This window comes from Bos grunniens, chromosome 16, assembly GCF_055505025.1.
Source record: "Bos grunniens cultivar Pamir isolate PY7600 chromosome 16, Bosgru_T2T1.0, whole genome shotgun sequence".
In the NCBI taxonomy this organism is placed as follows: Eukaryota; Metazoa; Chordata; class Mammalia; order Artiodactyla; family Bovidae; genus Bos; species Bos grunniens.
The window spans coordinates 1,260,868-1,282,543 of NC_141180.1; the positions used below are offsets into that span (position 1 = coordinate 1,260,868).

General features: G+C 61.5%; 1 protein-coding gene across 1 annotated transcript in view; it reads right to left on the reverse strand.

The window, feature by feature from the left end:
- The window catches only part of PKP1 (plakophilin 1), a 38,039-nt gene extending 16,624 nt beyond the window's left edge, over nucleotides 1–21,415 (reverse strand). The window contains exons 1-2 of the mRNA XM_086343096.1: nucleotides 21,027–21,415; nucleotides 11,813–11,919 (exon numbers count right to left, since the gene is read on the reverse strand). Coding sequence (XP_086199222.1) covers nucleotides 11,813–11,919; nucleotides 21,027–21,228 — 309 coding nt within the window. The 5' untranslated portion in view covers nucleotides 21,229–21,415. The remainder of the gene's footprint in view (nucleotides 1–11,812; nucleotides 11,920–21,026) is intronic.
- Nucleotides 21,416–21,676: the final 261 nt, after the last annotated feature.

The window sequence follows — 21,676 nt, forward strand, 5'->3', positions numbered from 1 at the left end:
CGGGGGCGGGGTGGGGGCGTGCCAGTCCCTGCCCCCTCCGGCGCACCACTCCCTCCCTGGCTGGGAGCAGCAGCCTGCCCTGGGCCAGCCTCCCTTCCTTCCCAGGCATGGGGCTTGGTGCAGAGCGTGAAGGACAGACAGCAGCCCTGGGCTCGGAGGCCCTGCCGTCTGGGCCGGAGGCAGCTGTGGGGGGTGCCCTGCCCTGTGGTCCCCCAGGCCGGGAGAAGCTGCCCCAGGGGCCCATCACCTGCACCCAGAGACGACAGTGCCCACTCAGGGGCCCTGGCTTGTGAACTGGATGCTGCTGGTGGGTGACCAGCTCGCAGGCTGCAGGGAGCACACGGAGATCTGGAATCACTGATGCCAGCTGCCAGGCATCTTCTAGCGCCTGATTTGTTTAATGTGGATAAAATGAAAGTTTTGAGGTCCATTCTGGGAGCAAAGATCTCACCAGAGAGCTGGCTGACAATGGCTAGTGTTCCTTGTAACCTGGGACGGTGGGATCGGGGCTCACAGAGACCAGGCGGTGGTGAGAACAGTCATGGTAACTCAGAGAGGTCTTCTGAAGTATCTGACTGTGAGGCCCGAAGAGAAGAGCCTGTGATGCTCCAGGCTGTAGCCTATGGGGCTGTCTCAAGGCCCTGCTCTTTCCAGAGAGAGAAATCGCGGCCCTGAAAAGGAGCATCCTGCTGTCCTGGGCTCTGGGCCCACGTCTGCTCTCAGAACGGCAGGCATCAGGCTACCACGGCTCTGCTGTTCCCAGTGATGGGGCAGGGGGTGGGGCCGGTATACTTGGTCATCCCGCACCTTGAGAGCTGACCTCCACGACACATGATGTCCGAAGAAACAATGGTGTGAGCTCCCGCTCCAGCACCCAGCTCAGGTACTGAGTTCCAGCACCCAGCTCCAGCACCCAGCTCCGGTACTCAGCTCCAGCCCCCAGCTCCAACATCCAGCGTGGGTACTCAGTTCCAGCACCCAGCTCCAACACCCAACTCAGGTACTGAGTTCCAGCACCCAGTTCCAACACCAAGCTTGGGTACTCAGCTCCAACACCCAGCTCAGGTACTGAGTTCCAGCATCCAGCTCTAACACCCAGCTCAGGTACTCAGCTCCAGCAACCAGCTCAGGTACTCAGCTCCAGCACCCAGGTCTGCCTTCACATCCTGCTTCCTGCTCCATCACTGAATTGTGGGAGAGACTGGGTCTTCTGAAACTCTCGCCCTGCACACCTGAGACAGGCTTTCCTCAGCTCCTGACCCCCTAGGATAGGTCTGGGGAACTGGGACTTTGGGTTTCACATGCAGACATCTCCGCTTCACTTTGGGAAGGACCCCCTGGCAGGGGACTGCCTTTCAGAGGCAGCTCTCAACAGGCCCAAGAGGCAAAGGAGCCCTGAGCGTCAGCCACCGTTCACGGGCTCAGACCAGTCCGAGGCACGGTCCTTGCACCCTCTTGGAGCCCCAAGTTCTTTTGAACCCAGAGGCAGCTCCTTGGTTCCAGTGGTGGTTCATCCTGGGGACCCCTGGCCCTTCCAAGGCTCCCACGTGAAATAACCCCTGGAACCTCAGACGAAGGGTGGACTCCTGAGAGACCGCACCTGAGGGTGAGGGAGACTCCTGGGCCAGGCACCCCACCTTGTGCCAGGGGTCTGGGGGATCGCTGGGCCCCGACTTGCCCCTGAGCACTAAGCCAGGAGATGAAGGCCAGACGCCCCGAGGTGGCAACGTCCTCAGGGCGGATTCTTCCTTGGAAACTGCGCGGTGAAGGAAGCACCGCTGCTGGGGAGACAGTCATGATTTCACAGGAAGGTTGGCTGGAAGCTCCAGGGTTTGGTGACCGAGCCCTGCTCTGGAAGGTGAGCCTGTGCACATGTGCACACACACTGCTACACGCATACCTGCCTGTGTGGGACACACGTCACTCCACTGAGATCTTCACACATCACGTCACTTCACAAAGCGACCCCACGGGGAAGGTCTTTGGAGCCTTGAGCCTATGATCGCTGTTGTAGCAGGGCTGGCACTTCAGTTTGCAAAGATGCCCCCAGTCATCCCCTGGACATATTGCAAGGACATCAAACCAGTCAATCCTAAAGGATATCAACCCTGAATACTCATTGGAAGGACCGACACTGAAGCTGAAGCTCCAATACTTTGGCCACCTCATGTGAAGAACTGACTCATTGGAAAAGACCCTGATGCTGAGAAAGATTGAAGGCGGGAGGAGAAGGGGATGACAGAGGATGAGATGGCTGGATGGCATCACTGAGTCAATGGACATGAGTTTGAGCAAGCTCCAGGAGACAGTGAAGGACAGAGAGGCCTGGCGTGCTACAGCCCACGGGGTCACAAGGAGTCGGACACGACTGAGCAACTGAACAACAACAGCTCCTTGTGCTGGAGCCTCACAACCCCTGCCTCCCACCCGGATGACGTTCAGGACAGACTGCAGAGCTCTCTCCCATAGCATCTCTCTCTCTCTCTCTCTTTTTTTTTGGCTGCACTGTGTGGCATGTGGGATTTTAGCTCTTAGACCAGGGATTGAACCCGCAGCCCCTGGAGTGGAAGCCCAGAGTCTTAACCACTGCTACCAGGGAAGGCCCTGAGAGCATTTCATAATCTCAGAGAACTTGAGGCCAGGCCAAGGCCACACAGCTAAGATGCGGCAGACTCTGAAGCAGGACTAAGACCTTCGACCTCTCCCGGATTTCGTCCTCCGGCCACCCGGCCGCCAGAGTCTGGTGACACGCGTGCCATCTAGTGGCCCAGAGCCTCTGCAGCTGGGGCCCTACAGCAGCCGTGGCCCCCGCCCCGGCACCTCCAGTGTCAGTCGGCTCAGCCCCTGGGAAACCGCCTCCCCTGGGCCCCCGACCCTGGCAGCGCCTGCCTCCGTCGTTGGCTGACAGTGGGAGATGCTCAAGAAGAGCGCGGGTGCCTGGCTGGGCGACACACGACACGGCTCCATGCCCACAGGACCGGGCGGAGGCCCTCTCTCCCAAGGGACGCCTGTGATCGGTACACGGCTGCCTGGCGAGGTCACGGGAGGAGGGCAAGACGAGTGAGTGTGGAGTCAGGTCAAGGCTGAGCTCCTGGAATCAGCCAAGCCTTGCTGTGCTTCCCGGGGCCCTAGAAGCCCGCCACCTCGCTCCCCACCCTGGGGGCACTCAGAGGGAGGAGAAGGGCCTGCCCCAAGCCCCCCAGCTCCTTCCCGGCCTCCTGCACAGCACCCCGCCCTTCCTCCCACTCTGTGGGCCTCCTGGAACTTTTTTTCCACCTTGATTCCCACGAGGAGAAGGCCCAAGCTGGTGCCAGAATGTGTCTTTAACATTTGCCAACCTCCCTTTTCTGGGTAGGGAAAAAAAAAAGCCATCCCTCTATGGACTTAAATAAGGATACTTTTTTTTCTCTCTCTCTCTCTCTTGCGTTACTGATACAAAGTTTCCTTTCAAAATGAATGCACCGAAATTTAAAAGTCAGTCTATTAAAATTAAGGAATAATTGTTGGTGTCATGATTTTGTGAAAAGTGGAGATCAGATGCCCAGGTTCCCTGGCAGGGACAGCGGGACAGGAGTTCTGGACAAGGGGCCCCAAGGTCAGTGCTCCAGGGCCGGATCTCCCCAGGGTGGCTGTGCACCCTTGGGCCATCCCCTCATGCCTCTGAGCCTGCATTTCCCCAACCAGGGTGGGCCCTGCAGGCTTCTGCCTTTGGGCGTCTATGATTCAGCCGGATTGCAGTTGGACATGTCCTTCTCCCCAGCTCAGAGCTTGGGAACGAACCCACCAGCCTGCCCTCGTCCCCTTCCTGGCCACACCCTCGTACAGGTGTGGGGGTGCAGCCCCCCAGCTGCCTCCCTCCCCAGCTGTGTCTACCTCCCATCACCTGTCCCGATTTGGGTTTTCAGCTGAGTTTGCTCTCCCCAAGCAGGAAGGCCTCCGTAGAGACAGGGTGGGGTGGGGTGGGGGTGTGGGGGGGCGTGGTGGGGGCCCTGGGCTAGGAGGCTGGGCCCCACCCTAGCGAGGGGTGGGGGCTTCATCCACCAGCTTGGGAAAGGCTGCTTGCTGCTCTTGTCCCGCTGAGCCTGGTGACAAAGGAAGCCGCAACGCAAGGGAAGGCAGGCAGCAGACCCCTGCCGGTGTTTTGGCACCCCCGCCCCCTGCTCCCCGCTCTGGAGCCGAGCAGGAGAGGCGGGAGACCAGGTCTGGGCCGCCTGTCCGGCCTGAACACCCCCCGCAGCGTGGACTGGGCTCTGGACCGGTTCTGCCGAGTGGACCTGTGAGGCATCTGCTGGGCCAGGCCCTGCACCGTGCTGGAGCCTGGTCTCCCCACTAATAAATCGGAACCCCAAGGCCCGGTTCGCTCTGATCCCACCAGGATGCCAGGACAGGAAGTGGAGACAAGATGGGGGACAGCAAACTGCCCTGCTGCTGATGAGGCTCCCAGGCCCAGCCCCCTCGCTCTGCGCCCATGCAGCGTGAAGGCAGGGGCCCAGCCGGCCCTGCCTGTCTGCTCACCCAGAGCCCCGGGGTCCCGTCCCCAAGCCTCCCGGACACCAGGAACCAGGGCTGGGGCTGACCTGGTCCTGCCGCCCGCCACTGACGCCCAGGAGATGAGGCTGGAGGTTAGGTGGCTCTGCCACCCACCACAGCACCTCATCCCAGCCTCTCAAGCTGTTGTTGTTTTTAACTGGCGAGTTAGGGCTTTAAAGATTGGTTGGCTGAGGTTAGTTCTTGTCAGGACTTACAAAAAAAAAAGGCAAAACCAAAACACACTAATTTTCTTCTGGCACGAAATAAAGAAGCTTGTGATTGGCCCTGAGTCTTCAAATCTTCCCTCCAAGGTTTCGGAGGCTCTGAGGTGACTCGTGAGAAGGAAGGCGAGCCCGACAGTGGCTCATGGGGAGCGGCCTTCCTAGGAAGACGCTGACCGGAAGCGGCAGGTGGATTAAAGCCAAGAATATGTAAACGCAGGCTCCGTCCTCTCCCAGAGGATGGCACGCCCCTTCCCGAGCCCCATGGGGAAGGACCACTGCAGACTGTCCGGGCGGGCAGAGTCCGACCTTCCGGCGCACTGAGGCCCTGCGGGCACACGTCTCCTCGAGCACGCCCCCTGCCCCGCCGGGGCCCACCAGCTGGGACCCAGCCAGGTGACATCCTGCCTTCGCTGGGGCCTGGCCCCTGGCACTGCCCTACTCGGGGGAATGGCCCTGCCTGGTGAACTCTCAGACAGGAGTGTCCAGGGGCCCGGTGCCAGCCCCATGCCTGGGCACTCCCCTGCCCCTGCTGTCTGCGAAGGGCAGCCCTCCAAGCTCAGTTCCCTGCCCAGAGCTGCTCTGGGACTCTGCCTGCATGGCTCCCCGCTGCACCCTCTTCCTTCCAAGCCCCCAGGTGCCAGCTTCTCTCCCCCAAGTGAGGACACCTGACACAGGACTTCAGAGCCAAGGAGGCCCTGCTGGTGAACTTGGGGTCCGGCCGCGGCCAGACGGGGGCCGCTCCTACCGGGAAAGGAGTGGGGGGCGCCCCTGGCCCCACGCCCTCGTCTCCCCTCTCGGGCACATTCTGTCCCTCGGCAGCAGGATCGTTGCCTCTTCTTGCCCGGCAAGAGCCCGGGGCCCTTGGGACTGGGTAGGGGTGCGTCACTGCTGGCAGAGGACCCGGGCTGGCAAGCACCTAGACCACTCCCTTTGGGGGCAGGAGCCGTGCCCGCCTGGACGGGGCTTGCTTCTCCGCCGGGACTTTCCAAACCGATCAGAGAACCCAGAGGGGGTAGCAGGGCAGGAGGCAGGCCTGGGCTTTCAAGGAGGTGGTTTCTAGGGGCTTCCTCTCCTCTGTAAGGCGTTTGAGGGCCCACCTCCTCTCTGTAAAGCGAAGGGCAATGAAGCCTGAGCAGCTCTGTGGCTGCTGCAAGGGTTAATTAGCCACGGTTTCCCTGGTGACCAGCCCAGATGACAGCAGAAGGCAGTGCACCCACAGGCCTGGGGGCGGCCCCGCCCAACCCTGCCCGGAGACCACCGTCAGGCCCTGGCAGCCGCTCAGGGGCTGCTCTCCAGCCACACAGAGCCTGAAAAGTCAGGGCTGAAGGGGCCCTCCACTAGGATCTCATCCAACAGCCTTCCTCCAAGGATGAGAAAGGCCTCAAGAGATGAGCCCCAGGTCCCTCTGCTCATAGCAGCCGATGAGAGCAGAATCGAAGCCTCCAACTTGATTGGTACATCCTGTCCACAGCCCCGCCTGCCCTCGAAACAGGAATTCTCACCCATTGTGGAGACAGGCAAGCTGAGGCTAAGAACGGGTCCCTCCATACCACCTGCCTCTGGGAGGAGTCTGTTTGCTAGCACAGACAGTCTGTTCCTCTGCCTCAAGGGCAAGAGTCCCACCACATTCTCTCCGGCAGCCCCTCACCCGGCCCCCGCAGACCCTGCGCACACGCAGCTCCCAGAGCCTGGGTTCCCGTTGCCCACCGAGCCTTGCAAAGCCCAGCCCTCTCATCGACAGAAGGGGGCCTCCGGGCACCTCAGGGTGTTGCGTGCCCACCCCCCTCAGGGAGGGGGTCCCAGCACATGGAGGCCACTAACATGTCAGTAAGCATGCATAGCTGAGAAGAGGCCGAGAGGAAGATTCGTAGTGGATCCTGGGTGTTTTCTTCACATAACTTTTTCCCTCCAACAGTACCAGTCTGCTTGTGTGACCTTGGTTTCCCAAACAGAGCCTGGGCCCTCAGCAGTGAGAGCACAAAGTCCTCAGCACTGGACTGCGCTGAAAAAGTGAAAGTCACTCAGTCATGTCCGACTCTTTGCGACCCCATGAACTATACATGGAATTCTCCAGGCCAGAATTCTGGAGCGGGTAGCCATTCCCTTTTCCAGGGGATCTTCCCAACCCAGGGGTTGAACCCAGGTCTCCTGCATTGCAGGCAGATTCTTTACCAGCTGAGCCACAAGGGAAGCCCAAAAATACTGGAGTGGATAGCCTTTCCCTTCTCCAGGGGATTTTCCCAACCCAGGGGTTGAATCCAGGTCTCCTGCATTGCAGGCGGATTCTTTACCAGCTGAGCTACAAGGGGAGCCCAAGAATACTGGGATGAAGTAGAAAAATAGAGTCAATGGCCAGAATGAACACAGAATCTCCACTGGTCATTCTCCTGGGGAGTCTGGCCCTCCGAGCTCTGGTCTGGTGTAACTGAGCACAGAGAAGGGGTTCAACACGGTGCCCCCGGGGGTACCCTAGCCCAGACTGCCTGGCAGCTGCTACCGTATGGGATCAGCTCCCGGCAGGATGCTCTCAGCCTGTCCACAGCCAAAGCACCTCTTTCCCGTGTGACGCCGAGAGGGATGGAATGCTCATGACGCACTTGTTGGTTTGTGGAAAACCCTCCAGGCTGGAGGCGCAAGTGAAGGAGACTGACACCGTAACCCAGAGCCTTTCCCAGGAAAGGCTCCTGGGAAACCCAACCTGTCCACGGGCTGCAGCCTCGACCAGGACATGCCAGGGTGAGAGCAGCCCGCTTCCAGGGACCTGGTACAAGGACCCTCAGAGGGGCCAGCAGCCTCCCTTCACTCCCCTAAGAAATTCTGTCTGGGTCCCCAGCCTAGGAGACGGCACTTAGGGGGTCTTGTTTATATTACAGGGAATAAGTGGGAATACACAGTGACCTGCAAGCACAGGACACCCAGCTAAATCTGAAGATCAGACCAGAACAAATAACATTTTAGGATAAACAGGCCTCCAAAATTGCATTCCTTTATATTTTACTGTGCAGCCCATCCTGACCTCCATTGACTCTGACGGCTGAGGGACTCAAGTCCAGGAAGGAAAAAAGGGCCGCTGCCCTGCAGCTCTTGGTGGTGGGGAGGAAGGGGTGGGTGTGGGTGGGGGCGGCAGGGAGGAAGTGAGCGGATGTGAAGTCATGGGTATTGTCTGAGTCCCCAGAACGGGCTGTAGGGCTAAAATACGGAGATTGATGTCTGGAGTGAGGACAGGAAAATCCGGCAGGGCGAGAGCCCGGAGGCGGGGTCCAGTCTGCTCCCCGTCACCAGCCACGAGACCCTGGGCCTCACGGGGCCGGGGAGCCTCAGCTGTGCAGCGTCAGCCTCGGTGGGCTCCGACACTCCCCAAGCCTGGTCCTGAGGACAGGGCTGGGCAGGCCCCACCCTTCGGCTCAGCTCACCCACTCCCCTTTCCCCAAGGTTCTGGACTCTGGGCTCTAGCCGTGTGCCGCCCTGTAGACTCAGTCTCCAAGGGCCAGGAGGCTGGAACGAGCAGAAGAGAATGGACAACTGACTGGCCAAGGCTTTTCTCTGGACCGGTTCTTTCCCTCGAGCCCCTGGGTGGTGTGTCAGAGTCACTGTGCTTCATTCTATTACACACCCTCTACGTCCAACTTTCTTGACTTGTGATATGTCTGTGTACACGTGTGCTAAATCACTTCACTCGGGTCCAGCTCTTTTCGACCCCATGGGCTGTAGCCCACCAGGCCCTCTGTGCATGGGATTCTCCAGGCAAGAGTACTAGAGTGGGTTGCCATGCCCTCTTCCAGGGGATCTTCCTGACCCAGGAATCAAACCCTTGTCTAACATCTCCTGCATTGGCAGGTGGGTTCTTTACCACTAGGTGCCACCTGGTAAGACTGACTTGTAATATAAATGGTTGTAGATTACAAGTAGTATAAGTAATATGATGACATATATATATCTGGAGAGGGAAATGGCAACCCTACTCTGGTACTCTTGCCTGGAGAATCCCTTGGACAGAGGAGCCTGGTGGGCTACAGACCATGGGGTCTCAGAGTTGGACATGACCGAGAGACTGACACACACATATATATATCTCATCTATATTTTTTAAATTAGAAGACTATTGCTGAAATAGAATATAAGGTAGAATCCTAAGGCTTTTTAAACACCTTTAGAACTTTGCTTTCTGGAACCGCCCACAGGTGCTTGGCATATTTAAATAAAATCCATGCTCAAGGGTAGCCAATCTTTGTTATCTGAAGTTGATTCAATGTCCCAAGCCTGAGAAGTGAGGGTCTCAGAGGGCTGACTGTCGTTTCTGCTCAAACACAGGTCCTGACAGCACAGAAATGGGGCTGGTTTTCCTAGGGGGCCCCTAAAATGGCGCTAAAGACCAGTATATTTTATGAAGCTTTTTTAGGGTCACGAGTAACGGCAGAGCTGGCGCAATCCTGCGGCACAGCCACCGAGGCCTGCGTTCGCCTTGCCCGCGTCCTCTCTGGGTTCCTCCCAGTTCCCTACTTCTCTGCGGGGAGCTGGAGGCTCCTCTGAGGAGGGTCCGCGTGCCCCGTGCGCCCCCAGCCCCGCCCTCTGGGCCGGTTTCTGGGGAGGGGATGGGGCTGAAGCCCCCTGGCGCGGGCGCACCGTCCCTGGGACAGCCCCTTGGCCTGAGGCTCTCCCTGCATCTCCGCCGCTGCCCGCTGCTCCGCGGCCCGAGTCCCGACCTGCTGGGTTCCGCCGTCCTGGCTGACACGTGCTGGCTCCAGCATCAATTCTTCCACCACCATCCCCCGCCCCTCCCGCCGCCAAATCCCCGTGTGCGCGCAGCTGTGCGCTGTTCCCAGAAGCCTCCTGAGCGGAGCGGAGCCAGGACGTGCCCCGACAGCGCCGGCCCTGAGTCATGTCTTAAGTCCCGCCAGCAGGCCCTGGAGGGAGGGGTTCTCACCAGGTGTCAGCAGGCAGGCACCGCGGGGGTGGGGGCGGCGGGGACGGACTCAATGGGCGGGAGAAACACTCAGCCCTGCCACACTCAGGCTCTGGGAGCAAGCCCTGGGAAGAGCTCCGCGTAGCCCTATCCAAAGGTCCGCTGAGACAACGCCTCCCGGTCCACCTGACGGGAGCAGTCCGGGGCATGGACCCAGGGCAGGTGAAGCACCCACGGAGGGGAGCGCCGGCACCCGGCGGTCAGAGCTTGATCCAGAGCCACAGCGCCCAGGTTCCGATTGGGCAACGCACCGCCATGAAGACACACAGCAACTGCTCAGTCAGCAGCTTACTCATCCTCGCTGCCGGTCCCGTCCAGGGGCCTGCCCTCCTCACTCCTCGCCCTTTCCATGGCATTATAAGTCATCCCCAGATTCTGCCTGGTCATCGGTCTACGTGTCAAAGCCTTTTGCTCACATCTGTGCCTGAACTACCAACCTGCTGGGCCCACTGTGCTCAGCAGGTATTGGCCCTGGTGTTACCAACTGACATCAAGAATCTGAAAAAAGAGGGCAAATGAATGCACAGCAAACCTAGTTAAACCTGTGACATGCAAGAAAGGCGAGTCCCCCTGTCTGAGCTACCAGGGAAGCCCAGTCCTCCCTGCTGCTGCTAAGCTGCTAAGTCGCTTCAGTCGTGTCCGACTCTGCGACCCCAGAGACGGCAGCCCACCAGGCTCCCCCGTCCCTGGGATTCTCCAGGCAAGAACACTGGAATGGGTTGCCATTTCCTTCTCCAATGCAGGAAAGTGAAAAGTGAAAGTGAAGTCGCTCAGTCGTGTCCGACTCTTAGCGACCCCATGAACTGCAGCCCACCAGGCTCCTCCGTCCATGGGATTTTCCAGGCAAGAGTACTGGAGTGGGGCCAAGTCCTCCCTAATGAGCCTCAATAAGACCTCAAGGAGGAAGGAATCAAGGGGATGACAAAGAACATGTAACTTGTAGATCACCCACCTCTCTCTTGCCCAGGACCTGGACAATCAGGGTGACATCTGTGAGCAACGTGGGCTCAAAGCCAGAGCTGCTGAAACCCGAGCCCCAGCGCACAGAGCCCAGCGTCTCCTGGAAAAGCTGTCCCCGCTGCACAGGCCTCAGGGGCCTCGCAGAACTCCTGGAGCAGTACAGGCTGATGTGGACGTTAGCAAAAATAAAGTCACGGAATCTGCAGACTGGGCGAAAACCTGGGCGTCGCCTAACCCAGCACCCCGATCTGGAGGAGCAGGAGACTCCTGTGTGGGCTTGTGTGGTTGAACCAGAGCATCTGGTTCAGTGCTTGGCGTGGAGTTAGGGCCAAAGAGGTATTTGCCCAGTAATGGGTGATGGGCACAGCGGGTGAGGCCACAGAGGACGGTGACAGGGCCAGGATGGAGGCATCGAGGACAGTCTCTTGCTCAGCTTTTTTAATGCATATTGTTTCATTTAGTCCTGACGACAACCCAGAGGTAGACTCTGTCAGACCCGTCCTACATGTGGAGAGACTAAGGCACAGAAGACTCTGGCCCAAGGTCACAAGCCCAGTAGCAGCACAACTAGAATCTGAATGTGAGTCTGTCCAACTTACAAACTCAAGCCATGCCGCCCTGGCACACACCCTCACTCCAGAGCTGCCATGCCGTGCCCTGGCACACACCCTCTTACTCCAGAGCTGCCGCCGCCATGGACGCCCCCGCCCCCAGCCTCAGGGGACCTCCAGAGTCCCGTCCTTGGTCATCAGCACACACTGAGGAGAGGGGACCCCTGGGGATTTTCCTAGAAATATCTAAATATGCCCATGACCGGACCACAAGAATTCAAACTTCTTTCAGATCCATGAGTAAATCGGACATAGGAGAAAATGGACTTAAAAAAAAAAAGGATGTTTTCTTTATGCCTTTTCTAAAATGTTCTCATTTGATACATTTAGAAATACCCACTCTGCCCCGAAGGAGGCTGCAATAGCGCGACGTGAAATAATGGCCAAGCAAACAGACCGGTGAGGAATGGGGGGTTTCCCCTGGGGGAGCCTGCTGCCCCCCACCTCCTTCTCAGCAGCCAGGACGCTTTCTCCTGCTCAAACCAGGGACCGTGCCTGCAAGTGCCCAGGAAGCAGCTCCTTACCGGGTAGCCCCACGAGCCGCTCCCCGCCTGGAACTTGGAGTAGAAGCTGCTCCGGCTGCTGGTCCCGTAGTTGTTGTAGTTGTCGGCCAGGCTGTCGTACATGGAGCCTTGGGGACAAGGACAGGGGTTAGGACGGTGCCGGCCCCGTGCTGCCCCCAGCCCTTGTCCCCCAGGCATCGGCGCCCGCAGAGGAGACCAGCAGGACAGGGAGCAGCCCTGTGCCCGCCTCTCCTCCTCTGCCCGCCTCCTGCACAGTCGCATGGCTGCAGGCTCAGCTCTGAGGGCCCCGGGCAGCCCTCTTCCGGGGTCTACCTGCGGTGGGCTGGCACCAACAGGTCAGGAGCTGGCCTGGGGGGCCTCGGGCCCCTGCCGCCCCGGTCCAGGGAAGCAGGACCCCTTGCTCCACGAGGAAGGCCTTCCCGCTCAGGGGAAACAGCCAGGAGGTGGACATGCTGGGCCCAGAGGCTCTGCTCAGGGCCACGGGGCAGTGCCCAAAGATGCGGCCCGCACCCGGCAGACTCTGGTTCCCGACCCAGATGGGGCAAGGGGCCTCCTTCCTCTCCCAGGTGCCCCCGCCACTGAAGGGGGAGCAGCCACCGACCTCAAAGGACCAGGAAGGAGTAATTACTGTTTTCCCAGAGCGTGTGGGCCCGCAGATGACAGGGTCCGCAGGAGGACACAGTGTCATCACGGTTATTAGGGGCAAAGTGGCTTCGGCTCGCAGAGGGCGGCCTGGGCACGCAGCCCCTTCACCGGAAGTGGGGGGAGCTTTAGGACCTCTGGCTCTGCACAGCAGGGGGTGGGCCCTCAGGATGCCCGGCTCTGCACGGCAGGGGGGCGTGGGGGGGTCCTCAGGATGCCTGGCTCTGCAGGGCGGGGCGGGGGCGGCTCAGGATGCCCGGCTCTGCCCGCTGCCTGGAGGCCGGCTGGGACCAGCCTGGGGCTCTGCTCACGCTGTGTCTTGTGCTAAGCCTCGGCTGCAGACGCAGAATCGTAACCGTCAGTGAACCCAAGCTCAAAACCTGGGAGCGAGCTCCGCCCGTGGGGCTGTCCTGGGTCTGGACCCTGGGCCGCATCCCGTCTGGCGCCCCATTTCCTGGACCGGGAGCTGTGGCCTGGGCGTCGGGAGCGAGGCTGGCCCCCAACCTCATTAAGTGACGGCCCTGGGGAAGGTGGGTCCCGGCCAAGGGCCTGAGTTCAGCTCCAGGGGCAGTGTCTGGCTCAGTCCGCTCCCCCCCGGGGCTGTGCCCCACAGGCCCCCACACCTCTGGGGGTGGGCACTGAGCCCCCGAGCGGGGAAAGAACGCAGAGCAGGGGCAGCTTTGCAACATGGCTGGCATCCCCGCCTCGGGCCACCTCCTCTGTCTAGAGCCAGGTGACCCTGACAGCTCGTAGGAGGGACCCTGCCCCTGACTCCCCAGGCCCCCACCACGGAGGGCTGCTGGGGCCACTGGCTGTGGCAGAGACCCCTGCCCTGCAGCCTAGAGGTGTTGAAACTGGTCCTGGCTCTGGACCTCGGTGGGGGCTCCCCCGGTGGCTCAGTGGTAAAGAATCCACCTGCCAGCGCAGGAGGCACAGGACACGCAGGTTCAGTTCCTGAGCGGGGAAGATCCTCTGGAGAAGGAAATGACAAACCACTTCAGTATTCTCGCCTGGAGAATCCCATGGACAGAGGAGCCTGGTGGGCTACAGTCCATGGGGTCACAAAGAGTTGGGCACAACTAAAGAGACTTGGCACGCACTTGCACTGGGCCTAGCCTTCCTCTTCTCGAGAAAGAAGGGGTGGGTTCTCTGTACCTCCAGGTCCCAAGACTGTGTGATCATAACAACTCTCACTGTGGCATTCAGGGAAGCCAGCCTTCTTGTCTCTAGAGACAGGCTTCAGCAAGGAAGCCTTGGGCACCCAAGGCTTGGGCATCATCGTCTCCTTGGCTGCCAGCCTCAGGGTCCCTCCAGAGGTGTGCCCGTTCCAGGGTGCCCTGGGCCCAGGCCTGACTCCCAAAGGGGCTCCCCTGAGGCTCTGACTCACTCCAAGCTCCCTGATGACCAGGCAGCTGCACTTCTTCCCTTCTCAGGAAGCCGCCCCTCTGAAAGGTGACCTTCATCAGGAGGAGCCTGGAGGCAATCTTGCAGACATGGACACCCAGGGGAGCCAGCCGACAGCCGGCGTGCTGTCCACCTCCCCTCTGTCCAGCCCACTCCTGCACCCCTTCTGGGTGGGTCGGGGGGAACAGACCAGGGTCCCACAGGGCAAGAACTCCTCACCCAGGGGTGGGTGTGGGCCAGCCAGCCGCTTTGGATGGAAATCTGGGCTGGAGACAGACACGGGGTCCTGGGACAGGCGTCCCCAGGAGGCTCCATGGAGGGCAGGCTCCCACGGGGCCCCTCCCTGCTTGAGAGGGAGGCGGTCAGCAGTGACGTCACCAGCTGAAGCATCTCCTCCCCTGCCTGCACCTGCCCGCCTCCCTCTTACTTCCCTCCACATGACAGAGGGGGAGTTCTCTGCCGTGGATCTGGAGTACCCTATCAGCCAAGGCCAGTTCCTGTGACCTAGGGGGACTGTGGTGGTGACAGGTGTGGGTGGCAGCTCTCACTTCTGGTTGGACCAAGGTCTCCAGGCCCTTCCAGGCAGCTCCTGAAGGCACCTTCCCAAGATCATCTGCGACTGGGGGTCAGACTTCCTGACTCCCACTGTGAGCTGCCTGGCTTGGCCTCCTTGTGAGAACAAGGCTGCCATCACACCAGCCAGCACTGCTTCTCAGGCAGAAGGCAGCTGCTTGTGGGCTGTGGTTTTGAGGGAGGGGAGTCCAGAGACCTCACACACTTGCAGTCACAGCTTGCAGTGTGCCAGATACTCAAAGGGGTGCAGATGGGAGGTGAGCCGTTTGTGAGCCCTGCTCCCACAGCAGAAGCAAGGGCTCCCTCTCCTGACTCGGGGCGGGGGTCTGGTTGGTAAGCACCACCCTCTGAGTCAAGTGCAGCAGGAAGAACATGGGGCTTCTCCCTGAGGGTGATGGAACAGCTCTGCTGGCTTCTCCACTGGCCCCTTGACCTTTCTGGACACCACTCCTAGGAAGCCTTTCACAATGACCCCCACCTGGTCCCTGCTCCCCAGGCTGCTGTTGTCTCAGTGCTGGGCACGGTGAGGTATGGGGCCCCCGCCCAGCCCGCACCTGCAGCAGGACACTGGGGTCCTTCACTCCACTCGGCCAGGTCCCCCCTCACCCAGAGAGGACCCTGATTGGTCCGTGAACTGGGGAGAGACTGGAGCCAGAGTGCCCACAGCTGTAGCCCTGGAGGGGGGTGGGAAGAAGGGTCCCAGCACCGCTCAGTCCACATTCACCCCACCTCCCGGGGAGCACGGCACCCACAGTCCTCTCAGGAAGGGCCATGAGCCTCTCTGTCCAACATGTGTCTGCCACGAGGTGTCTGCCCACCCCCAGAAGTCTGGGGTCAGAGGGCAAAGGTCTGCCTTCCCCGTGGGGTCAGCATCATCAGCCGTTTTGCCCGCACAGAAGCCTCATTTGGGTCAGCAATCGGGGGAGACCCATGCCGCAGACGAAAGCACCTGGGGTCCTCCCCTAGGGCCGCACAGGGGCGACTCGCCCCGGGTCACCGGGGAGCCCTCGTCAGGACGCCCAAGACTCTTCCCCCGCCGGGCGGGCGGACCCACCCGGGATGACTCATCCTTGCACCTCCAGGCTTTCCGTGGCCACACCCGCCACACCTGAAACATTCCTGCTCTCCTCTCGGTGGGCCCCGCCCGCTCCCCCAACCCGACCATGGCCAGCTCCTCGTGGGGAGACCCCCCGGGCGCTTGGGCCTCCCGTGGAGCCGGTCAGCATGTGGCCACCTGCTGGACGCACTCCTGCCGTGTGTTCTTCGTGTGTGTGTGTGCGTGTGTGTGCATGTGTGCGTGTCAGGGGAGGTCCCCACCCACGCCAACCCCAGGACCGGACTCCACCTGGAGGAGGTCCTTGGGACATTAGCCAGCCTGCCGGCCAGGCTGCTCCAGGACAGAGTCCACCCCCCTCCCCAGCCCCCACGCCCCACCCCCACGAGCCGCCGGGCCTCAGAGAGGGGCGCCTCCAACGGCCCCACAAGGCCCTGTCTTCCGGGTGCTCTTGTGCTTACGTCGATTCCTCAGCACAAAAGCTTGAGAAAGGACGCCCGCTACCTTTTGGCCCTGAAATGCTTTTGCTTCACCCCCTAAATCCCTCCCATCAGGGGTGCCCAGCAGAGAGGGGCCCACAGTAAGAGGGACTTCAGTGAGACAGTAAGGACTGTGGGGAGATGGCACAGGAGACGCCTGGGCGCCTGGACCGTCTGGCAGCCCGGCGCCTGCCCTCCCACCACCAGGCATGGCGGGAGATGTTCCGCCCTCGCCCAGGCCAGAGGGGAGCTCCGGACGTGCCACCCGGCCCTGGATGAGGGCGTTCTACGCAGCCCCACAGCCACCCTGGCACAGTCCTGCCCATTCCCGCGCACGTGTAGGAACAGACACCAGAGCAGCCTGGGCCGCCACAGCCCCGTCTCCCCCGTCCCTCACCAGCACACGTGACTCCGAGGGCTGGCCGGGGCGTGCTCAAACCAGCTCTGAACCTGCTTCTCCTTCTGATGATCTGTGCGCGGCCACCGCTGAGCCTGAGGGTTGAGCCAAGGGCAGGGCTGGCACAGGGGGCGGGGCTGGGCAGGGCTCACCCCGCGGGGAGTTCCAGAGTAAATGACTGTCCCCAGCTACCGCCATGCTGGATGACATTTATATGTGTGCGTGTGTGTGTGTGTGTGTGCGCGCGCGCATGCGATGGGGTGATCCCCACACTGGGTCTCTGTCTGAGGCAGGGTGGGGACAAGAACAAGGATTCCTGAACTCTGTTCCAAGTCCACCTGCCCACGCTGTCCCCACAGTAACTAAACCAGAGCCTCCAGGGTGGGACCCGGGCACACGCATTCTTTAAAACTCCCAGACAGTGCCAACACATGGCCACGATTGAGAGCAGCGTGCACTGGGAGATATTTTTTAGTGATCCGATGCTTCCTGGAGGGAGACAGGGAGGGCTGTGTCTTGTGAGGAGCGGCCTTTTGCCGCGGCAGGTGGTTTGGGGAAACGGTCTGCAGAGGCAGTGAGACAAACAATCTGCTTCCAGTGAAACATCGGGGGGCGATCGCACCCCACCTCTTACGGCTGCACTAGACCCAGAGAGAGGCAGGGCTGGCCTGAGGTCACACAGCAGCTGGCAACAGCTCCAGAGAGCGCTCAAGCCTCCGGGGGCCAGCCGGACTCCTGCTGCTGCACGAGCTGGAAGGCAGGGTGAGTGTGTGTGCGAGGACACCTGTGTGCACATGTGCGTGCCTCAGAGGTGCAGCCAATAAAGAGCCTTGCACTAGGCTACCTCCCACTCCCGGGAAGCATTCTTTCATTTTGTTTTGTTCAAACATCACACACCTTCTAGGAGTCATGCCCTGTAGAGAGGTAGCTCCCAGAGTTTTAAACCTCGAACAACTGGGGTATTGGTATAGATAGTGTGGTGTGTGGGGAGAGAAGTTTGTTTTGTTTGTTTTTTTAATCTCTGTCAATGAGCTTAGCAAAGGAGCAGGAAGCTGGGAAACGGCGTGTGCCGTGGAACAGCCGGGCTACTCGGCATTTTTGCATGTGTTGTAACAGGCCGGTGGAAATGCTGGCTAAATCCTCAGCTCCGAGCCAAGAGGCCTTGTGAAGAAAGGAGGACTGGCTCCCGCGAGGTGTAATCAGGACACTCTGCTCTGGGACAGGCCGCCACAGACACCCCGCCCTCCTCGCCCCTCGGCGCTGGTCCCGAGGGAGAAGCCCAGTAGAGCCGTCTGAGCCTGGCCCGTGCCCGGGACGGGGCACCTTCCGAGAGAGCGGAGAGTGGACCCCTGCCCTGGGCGCAGCCTTGTGCTGAGACATGGCCCACGCAAGTCCAAGAGCCAGCCAGCGCGGCCCTAGACGGGGCCGTGCCAACCCTCCCCCTGGGTGCAAGCCTCCGCCAGGAGGGCCTCGGGGAGAGGACACCTGCCCTGCGCACCCCCCACCTCTGCCCGTGCTGCTGAGGAGGGTGCAGATGGGACCCCCAGCCCGTGGTGACGCCTCTCGGGGCAGTGGGCAGAGTGGGCGGGTCAGGACTCCCTGGAGTGAGGAGTGGTGTGCAGAAGGGAGTGGGCTCCAGCATGTGTGTGTGTGCGTGCAAGGGTGTGCCCATTCATGTGCGTGTGTCTGCGTGTGTGCATGCGTTTGTGCACGTGTGTGCACATTCGTGTGTGTGTGCGCGTGCGTGTGTGTGTGCGCATGGTGGTGGTGGTAGGTTTGGATTTGAGTCTGAGTAGGCTTGGTCAGCTTTCAGCAGAGGCTCTGAGCGGAGTGTAAAGGGCGTGAGCGCCACAGGGCCTTGGGCGGGACGACAGTGCACCAGCCCCTTCCCACACAATCCACCCCGCATGGACTCCCCCTCAAGGGGGTCACATTTTCCAGCCCCCATCTCCCACTGGGCGGCCACCTCCCAGGTTCCTTCTGCTTCCCACCTGGGCTTACACCCTTTGCCCACGGGCACCCTTAGGAAGCAAGGGCAGCCACGCCCCAGAGCCCCTTCAGGAAAAGAAGGGGGGGAGGGCAGGTCCTGAGTAGACTCCTCCTGAAGGGTGTCCAGGCCCCAGAGACCCCCTCCCTCCCTGGGCACTGCCTGGCTGGGCAGGGCATCTGTCTGGGCCCAGGTTTTGGGGGGGGGCACGGCGTCTGCGCCAGGCCCCTTCCACGGGCCCCTTTCCCCATCCTCCAAGGCTCCAGGCCCCTCATGTCATGGACCAGGTGGAGAGCAGCCCCGTGGGGCCGGAGCCAGGGCAGGGGCCCGGGAAAATCAAAGACCCCACAGAAGCCTGCTCTCCTGTCGTGGGAAACGGAAGGAGAACCGAGTCTGTCCTGGGGCGGAGGGGGACGGCCTGGCATGTGGTCCCCCCAGGGACCCCGTCACCCGTCCTGGGAACCAGAGCACATGCGTCAAACGAAACCAACGGGACAATGAGACCAGAGCCGGCAGAGGTGGTCGCGGAGCACACAGGGGGCGCCTGGGCGGTGCTTGCCAGAAGGAGGGGATCCCTCGGAAGACAAAGCCAGACAAACCAGAAACACCAGCTCCAGGTGGCCTGATGGCCTCGCCCAGTTACAGCGCCCGCTGGGGAAACTGGTCCAAGCCAAGGGTAAAAGGGACACGCCTACAGGGTCAGCCCTCGGAGAGGGATGCGTGGGCTATCGGCAGAGTCCACGCACACCTGCTGACGCCCCCAGAGGACCTCGGGGTGGAGGCATGGGAAGGGGAGGGGTGGACGTCGCCACAGAGAGGGAGGCTGGGGCGCCCAGCCGGCACCCCGTTGGGGCTGGGAGGGGGCATCGGGCACCTCGCCTGGCTGTCTTCTACAGAGCTGCAGCCCCCAGCGCAGGCCAGGGAGGAGCGGGCGAGGAGGGACCGGCGAGCCCCGTCCCAGGGAGAGAGGAAGCCGGCTTGAGCAGCGACTGCGCTGCGCCCAGAAAGGGGACACTTGTTTTCCAGTCCTACTTCCAAAAAAGGCTGGAAGCAGCCGCCGAGGCCCCAAGCAAACAGGAAGGTGGCAAGCACTCCGGAAAGCTGCGACTTTGAGTGGGAGCCTGGCGGGAGAGGAGCCAGGGCAGGGGCACAGAGCCACAGCCGTGCGGGCTTGGGCGCAGAGCAGTCCTCTGCCAGCCATCTTCTCGCCCTCAGCTGTACCTGGGGCCACTCAGGAGAGAGAAGGAGGCATGGAGGTAGAAATCGTGAGCTGCCGTGTGTGTGTGTGTGTGTGTGTGTGTGTGTGTGTGTGAGAGAGAGAGAGCTGGTATGTGTGTGTGTGTGCATACCTGTGTGCATGTGGACCACGGGCGGGGGTCCGTCCCCTTTGTCTCCTCCTCTTTACTACTCTCGTCTACCCCACTCTCTCATGAGCTCCTGACTTGAAAAATATACCTCTTTTTTTTTTTTTCAATAAATAAACCTTGGTTGACCTGTATTGGTTTACAGTCTGCAGCTTCCTCATTAGCCTTAAACTACTGGGCTTCCCTGATGGCTCAGACAGTAAAGAATCTGCTTGCAATACAGAAGGCCCGTGTTCAGTCCCTGGGTTGGGAAGATCCCCTGGAGAAAGAAATGGCAACCGACTCCAGTATTATTGCCTGGAGAATTCCATGGACAGTGGAGCCTGGCGGGCTACCGTCCATGGGATCCCAAAGAGCTGTACACGACTGACCGGACTTTCACAAACTTAACTAAATAATTAAGTAGAAGGTACCCGCTGACTTACATGTAATTCTCACTGGGAAATGCTTTGTATGAGTCTTTGGTCTAGAACTTCCACTGAGGCGACTGTCAGGTAACAGACCTTCCTCCTTGAGTTTCAGGGGTCCTGCCCCTTTCTCCTGCCCTTCCCTGACAGCTGGGGGACCTCAGCGCGGCAGGGAGGGGCTGGCCAGGCCCATGCCTAGATCAAGGAGTGCCCAGCACCAGGGCCCAGCCAGGGGTAGGGGCGGTTCTGGCCTCCAAGCAAATTGCCTCTGGCCTCTAAGAGGCACACTTCTACACCGGCTGAGTGGGCAGGCGAGTTCTGAGGGAGAGGGGGCTGCTCTCAGCCTCGAGGGCGTCCTGGACCCCTCCCCGGGCTCAACCCCACGGTCCGCGCTGCCCTGGGGCCACCTGGGAACCACACTGCCTCCTCCGGGTGTGAGGCTCCCGCGCCGGCGCCATCAGAGGGCGCCTGCCTCCTGTGCCCGGTTCCCGGAGTGCGAGCCCCTCCCGAGTTCTCGGCGGGCTCCGTGACTCCCAGTCCATCCCAGCCAGGCACTGGGCGGCCCCTCCGCCCCGGACCGGGACCCCACAGCTAAGTCCGTGAACGTTGGGGTGGGAAGGGTGAGGGGCGCTCGACCACGGGCAGCTGGGCAGGATCGGGCTGGGGAGAGACCCCTGGAGCCGGCTGGGGAAGAGAACCCCGGGACCCGAGGTCGGCCCTGACTGTCCGCCACTGAGCGGTCAGGGCCGCGGCTCCACGGTGGACCAGGAGGCAGGGCGCACCCGCTGGGGCCCTCCGCGCGGACCCTGCCCCGCGCCGCCAGATGGGGACGCGCGCGCCCCTCGCCCTGCCACCTGGGAGGCGCGTCGGGGAAGGGCGAACGGCCACGCGGGCATCCGGCCCTCACCTCGGTTGGAGTGACTCAGGGTGGACGACTGGGAAGACTTGGACTTCTGCCGCTTGACGGTCATCATCACCTGTTCCTGCACGCGCTGCCGGCCCGACGTGCCGGTCTTCATCTTCTGGTCGGACGGCAGAGCCAGCGTCGAGTTGTCCTGGTCCTGGAAGCATTCGTAGGCCAAGGCGGTCTTGAGCGGCGAGTGGTTCATGGCGGCGCGGGCGCGGGGCGCGGGGCGCGGGCCTGGAGAGCGAGCCGAGCGGCGCGAGGTGCGGGCGGCGGCGGAAGCGGGCTCTTCTCGCGCTCAGCGGCTCCCTGTGCCCATAGAGCGACGGTCCGCGCGCGCGACGGCTCTGGGCTGCTCCCGGCGCCTCCACCCGCCGTCCCGGCCCGGCACTGGCGGGCCCGCCCTCCGCCAGACTGGATATACCGCCCCGCCCCGCGCCGCCCCCTCCCCGCCGCGGCCGCTCCGCAGGAGCCCCGGGCGCAGCGCCGGGCCGGGCGCTCTCGGGGGCAGGGCTTCCAGTCCCGAACGTGGACCGTGGCGGCTTCCTCCTTTCTCTCCCTTTGTCCCCGTCCCTCTCGCCGCGACCTGCCGAGGGAGGCCGCCTCCCGGGAGCCGCCCTCTGGCCCCGTCCTGCGCGCTCAGGAGTAAAGCT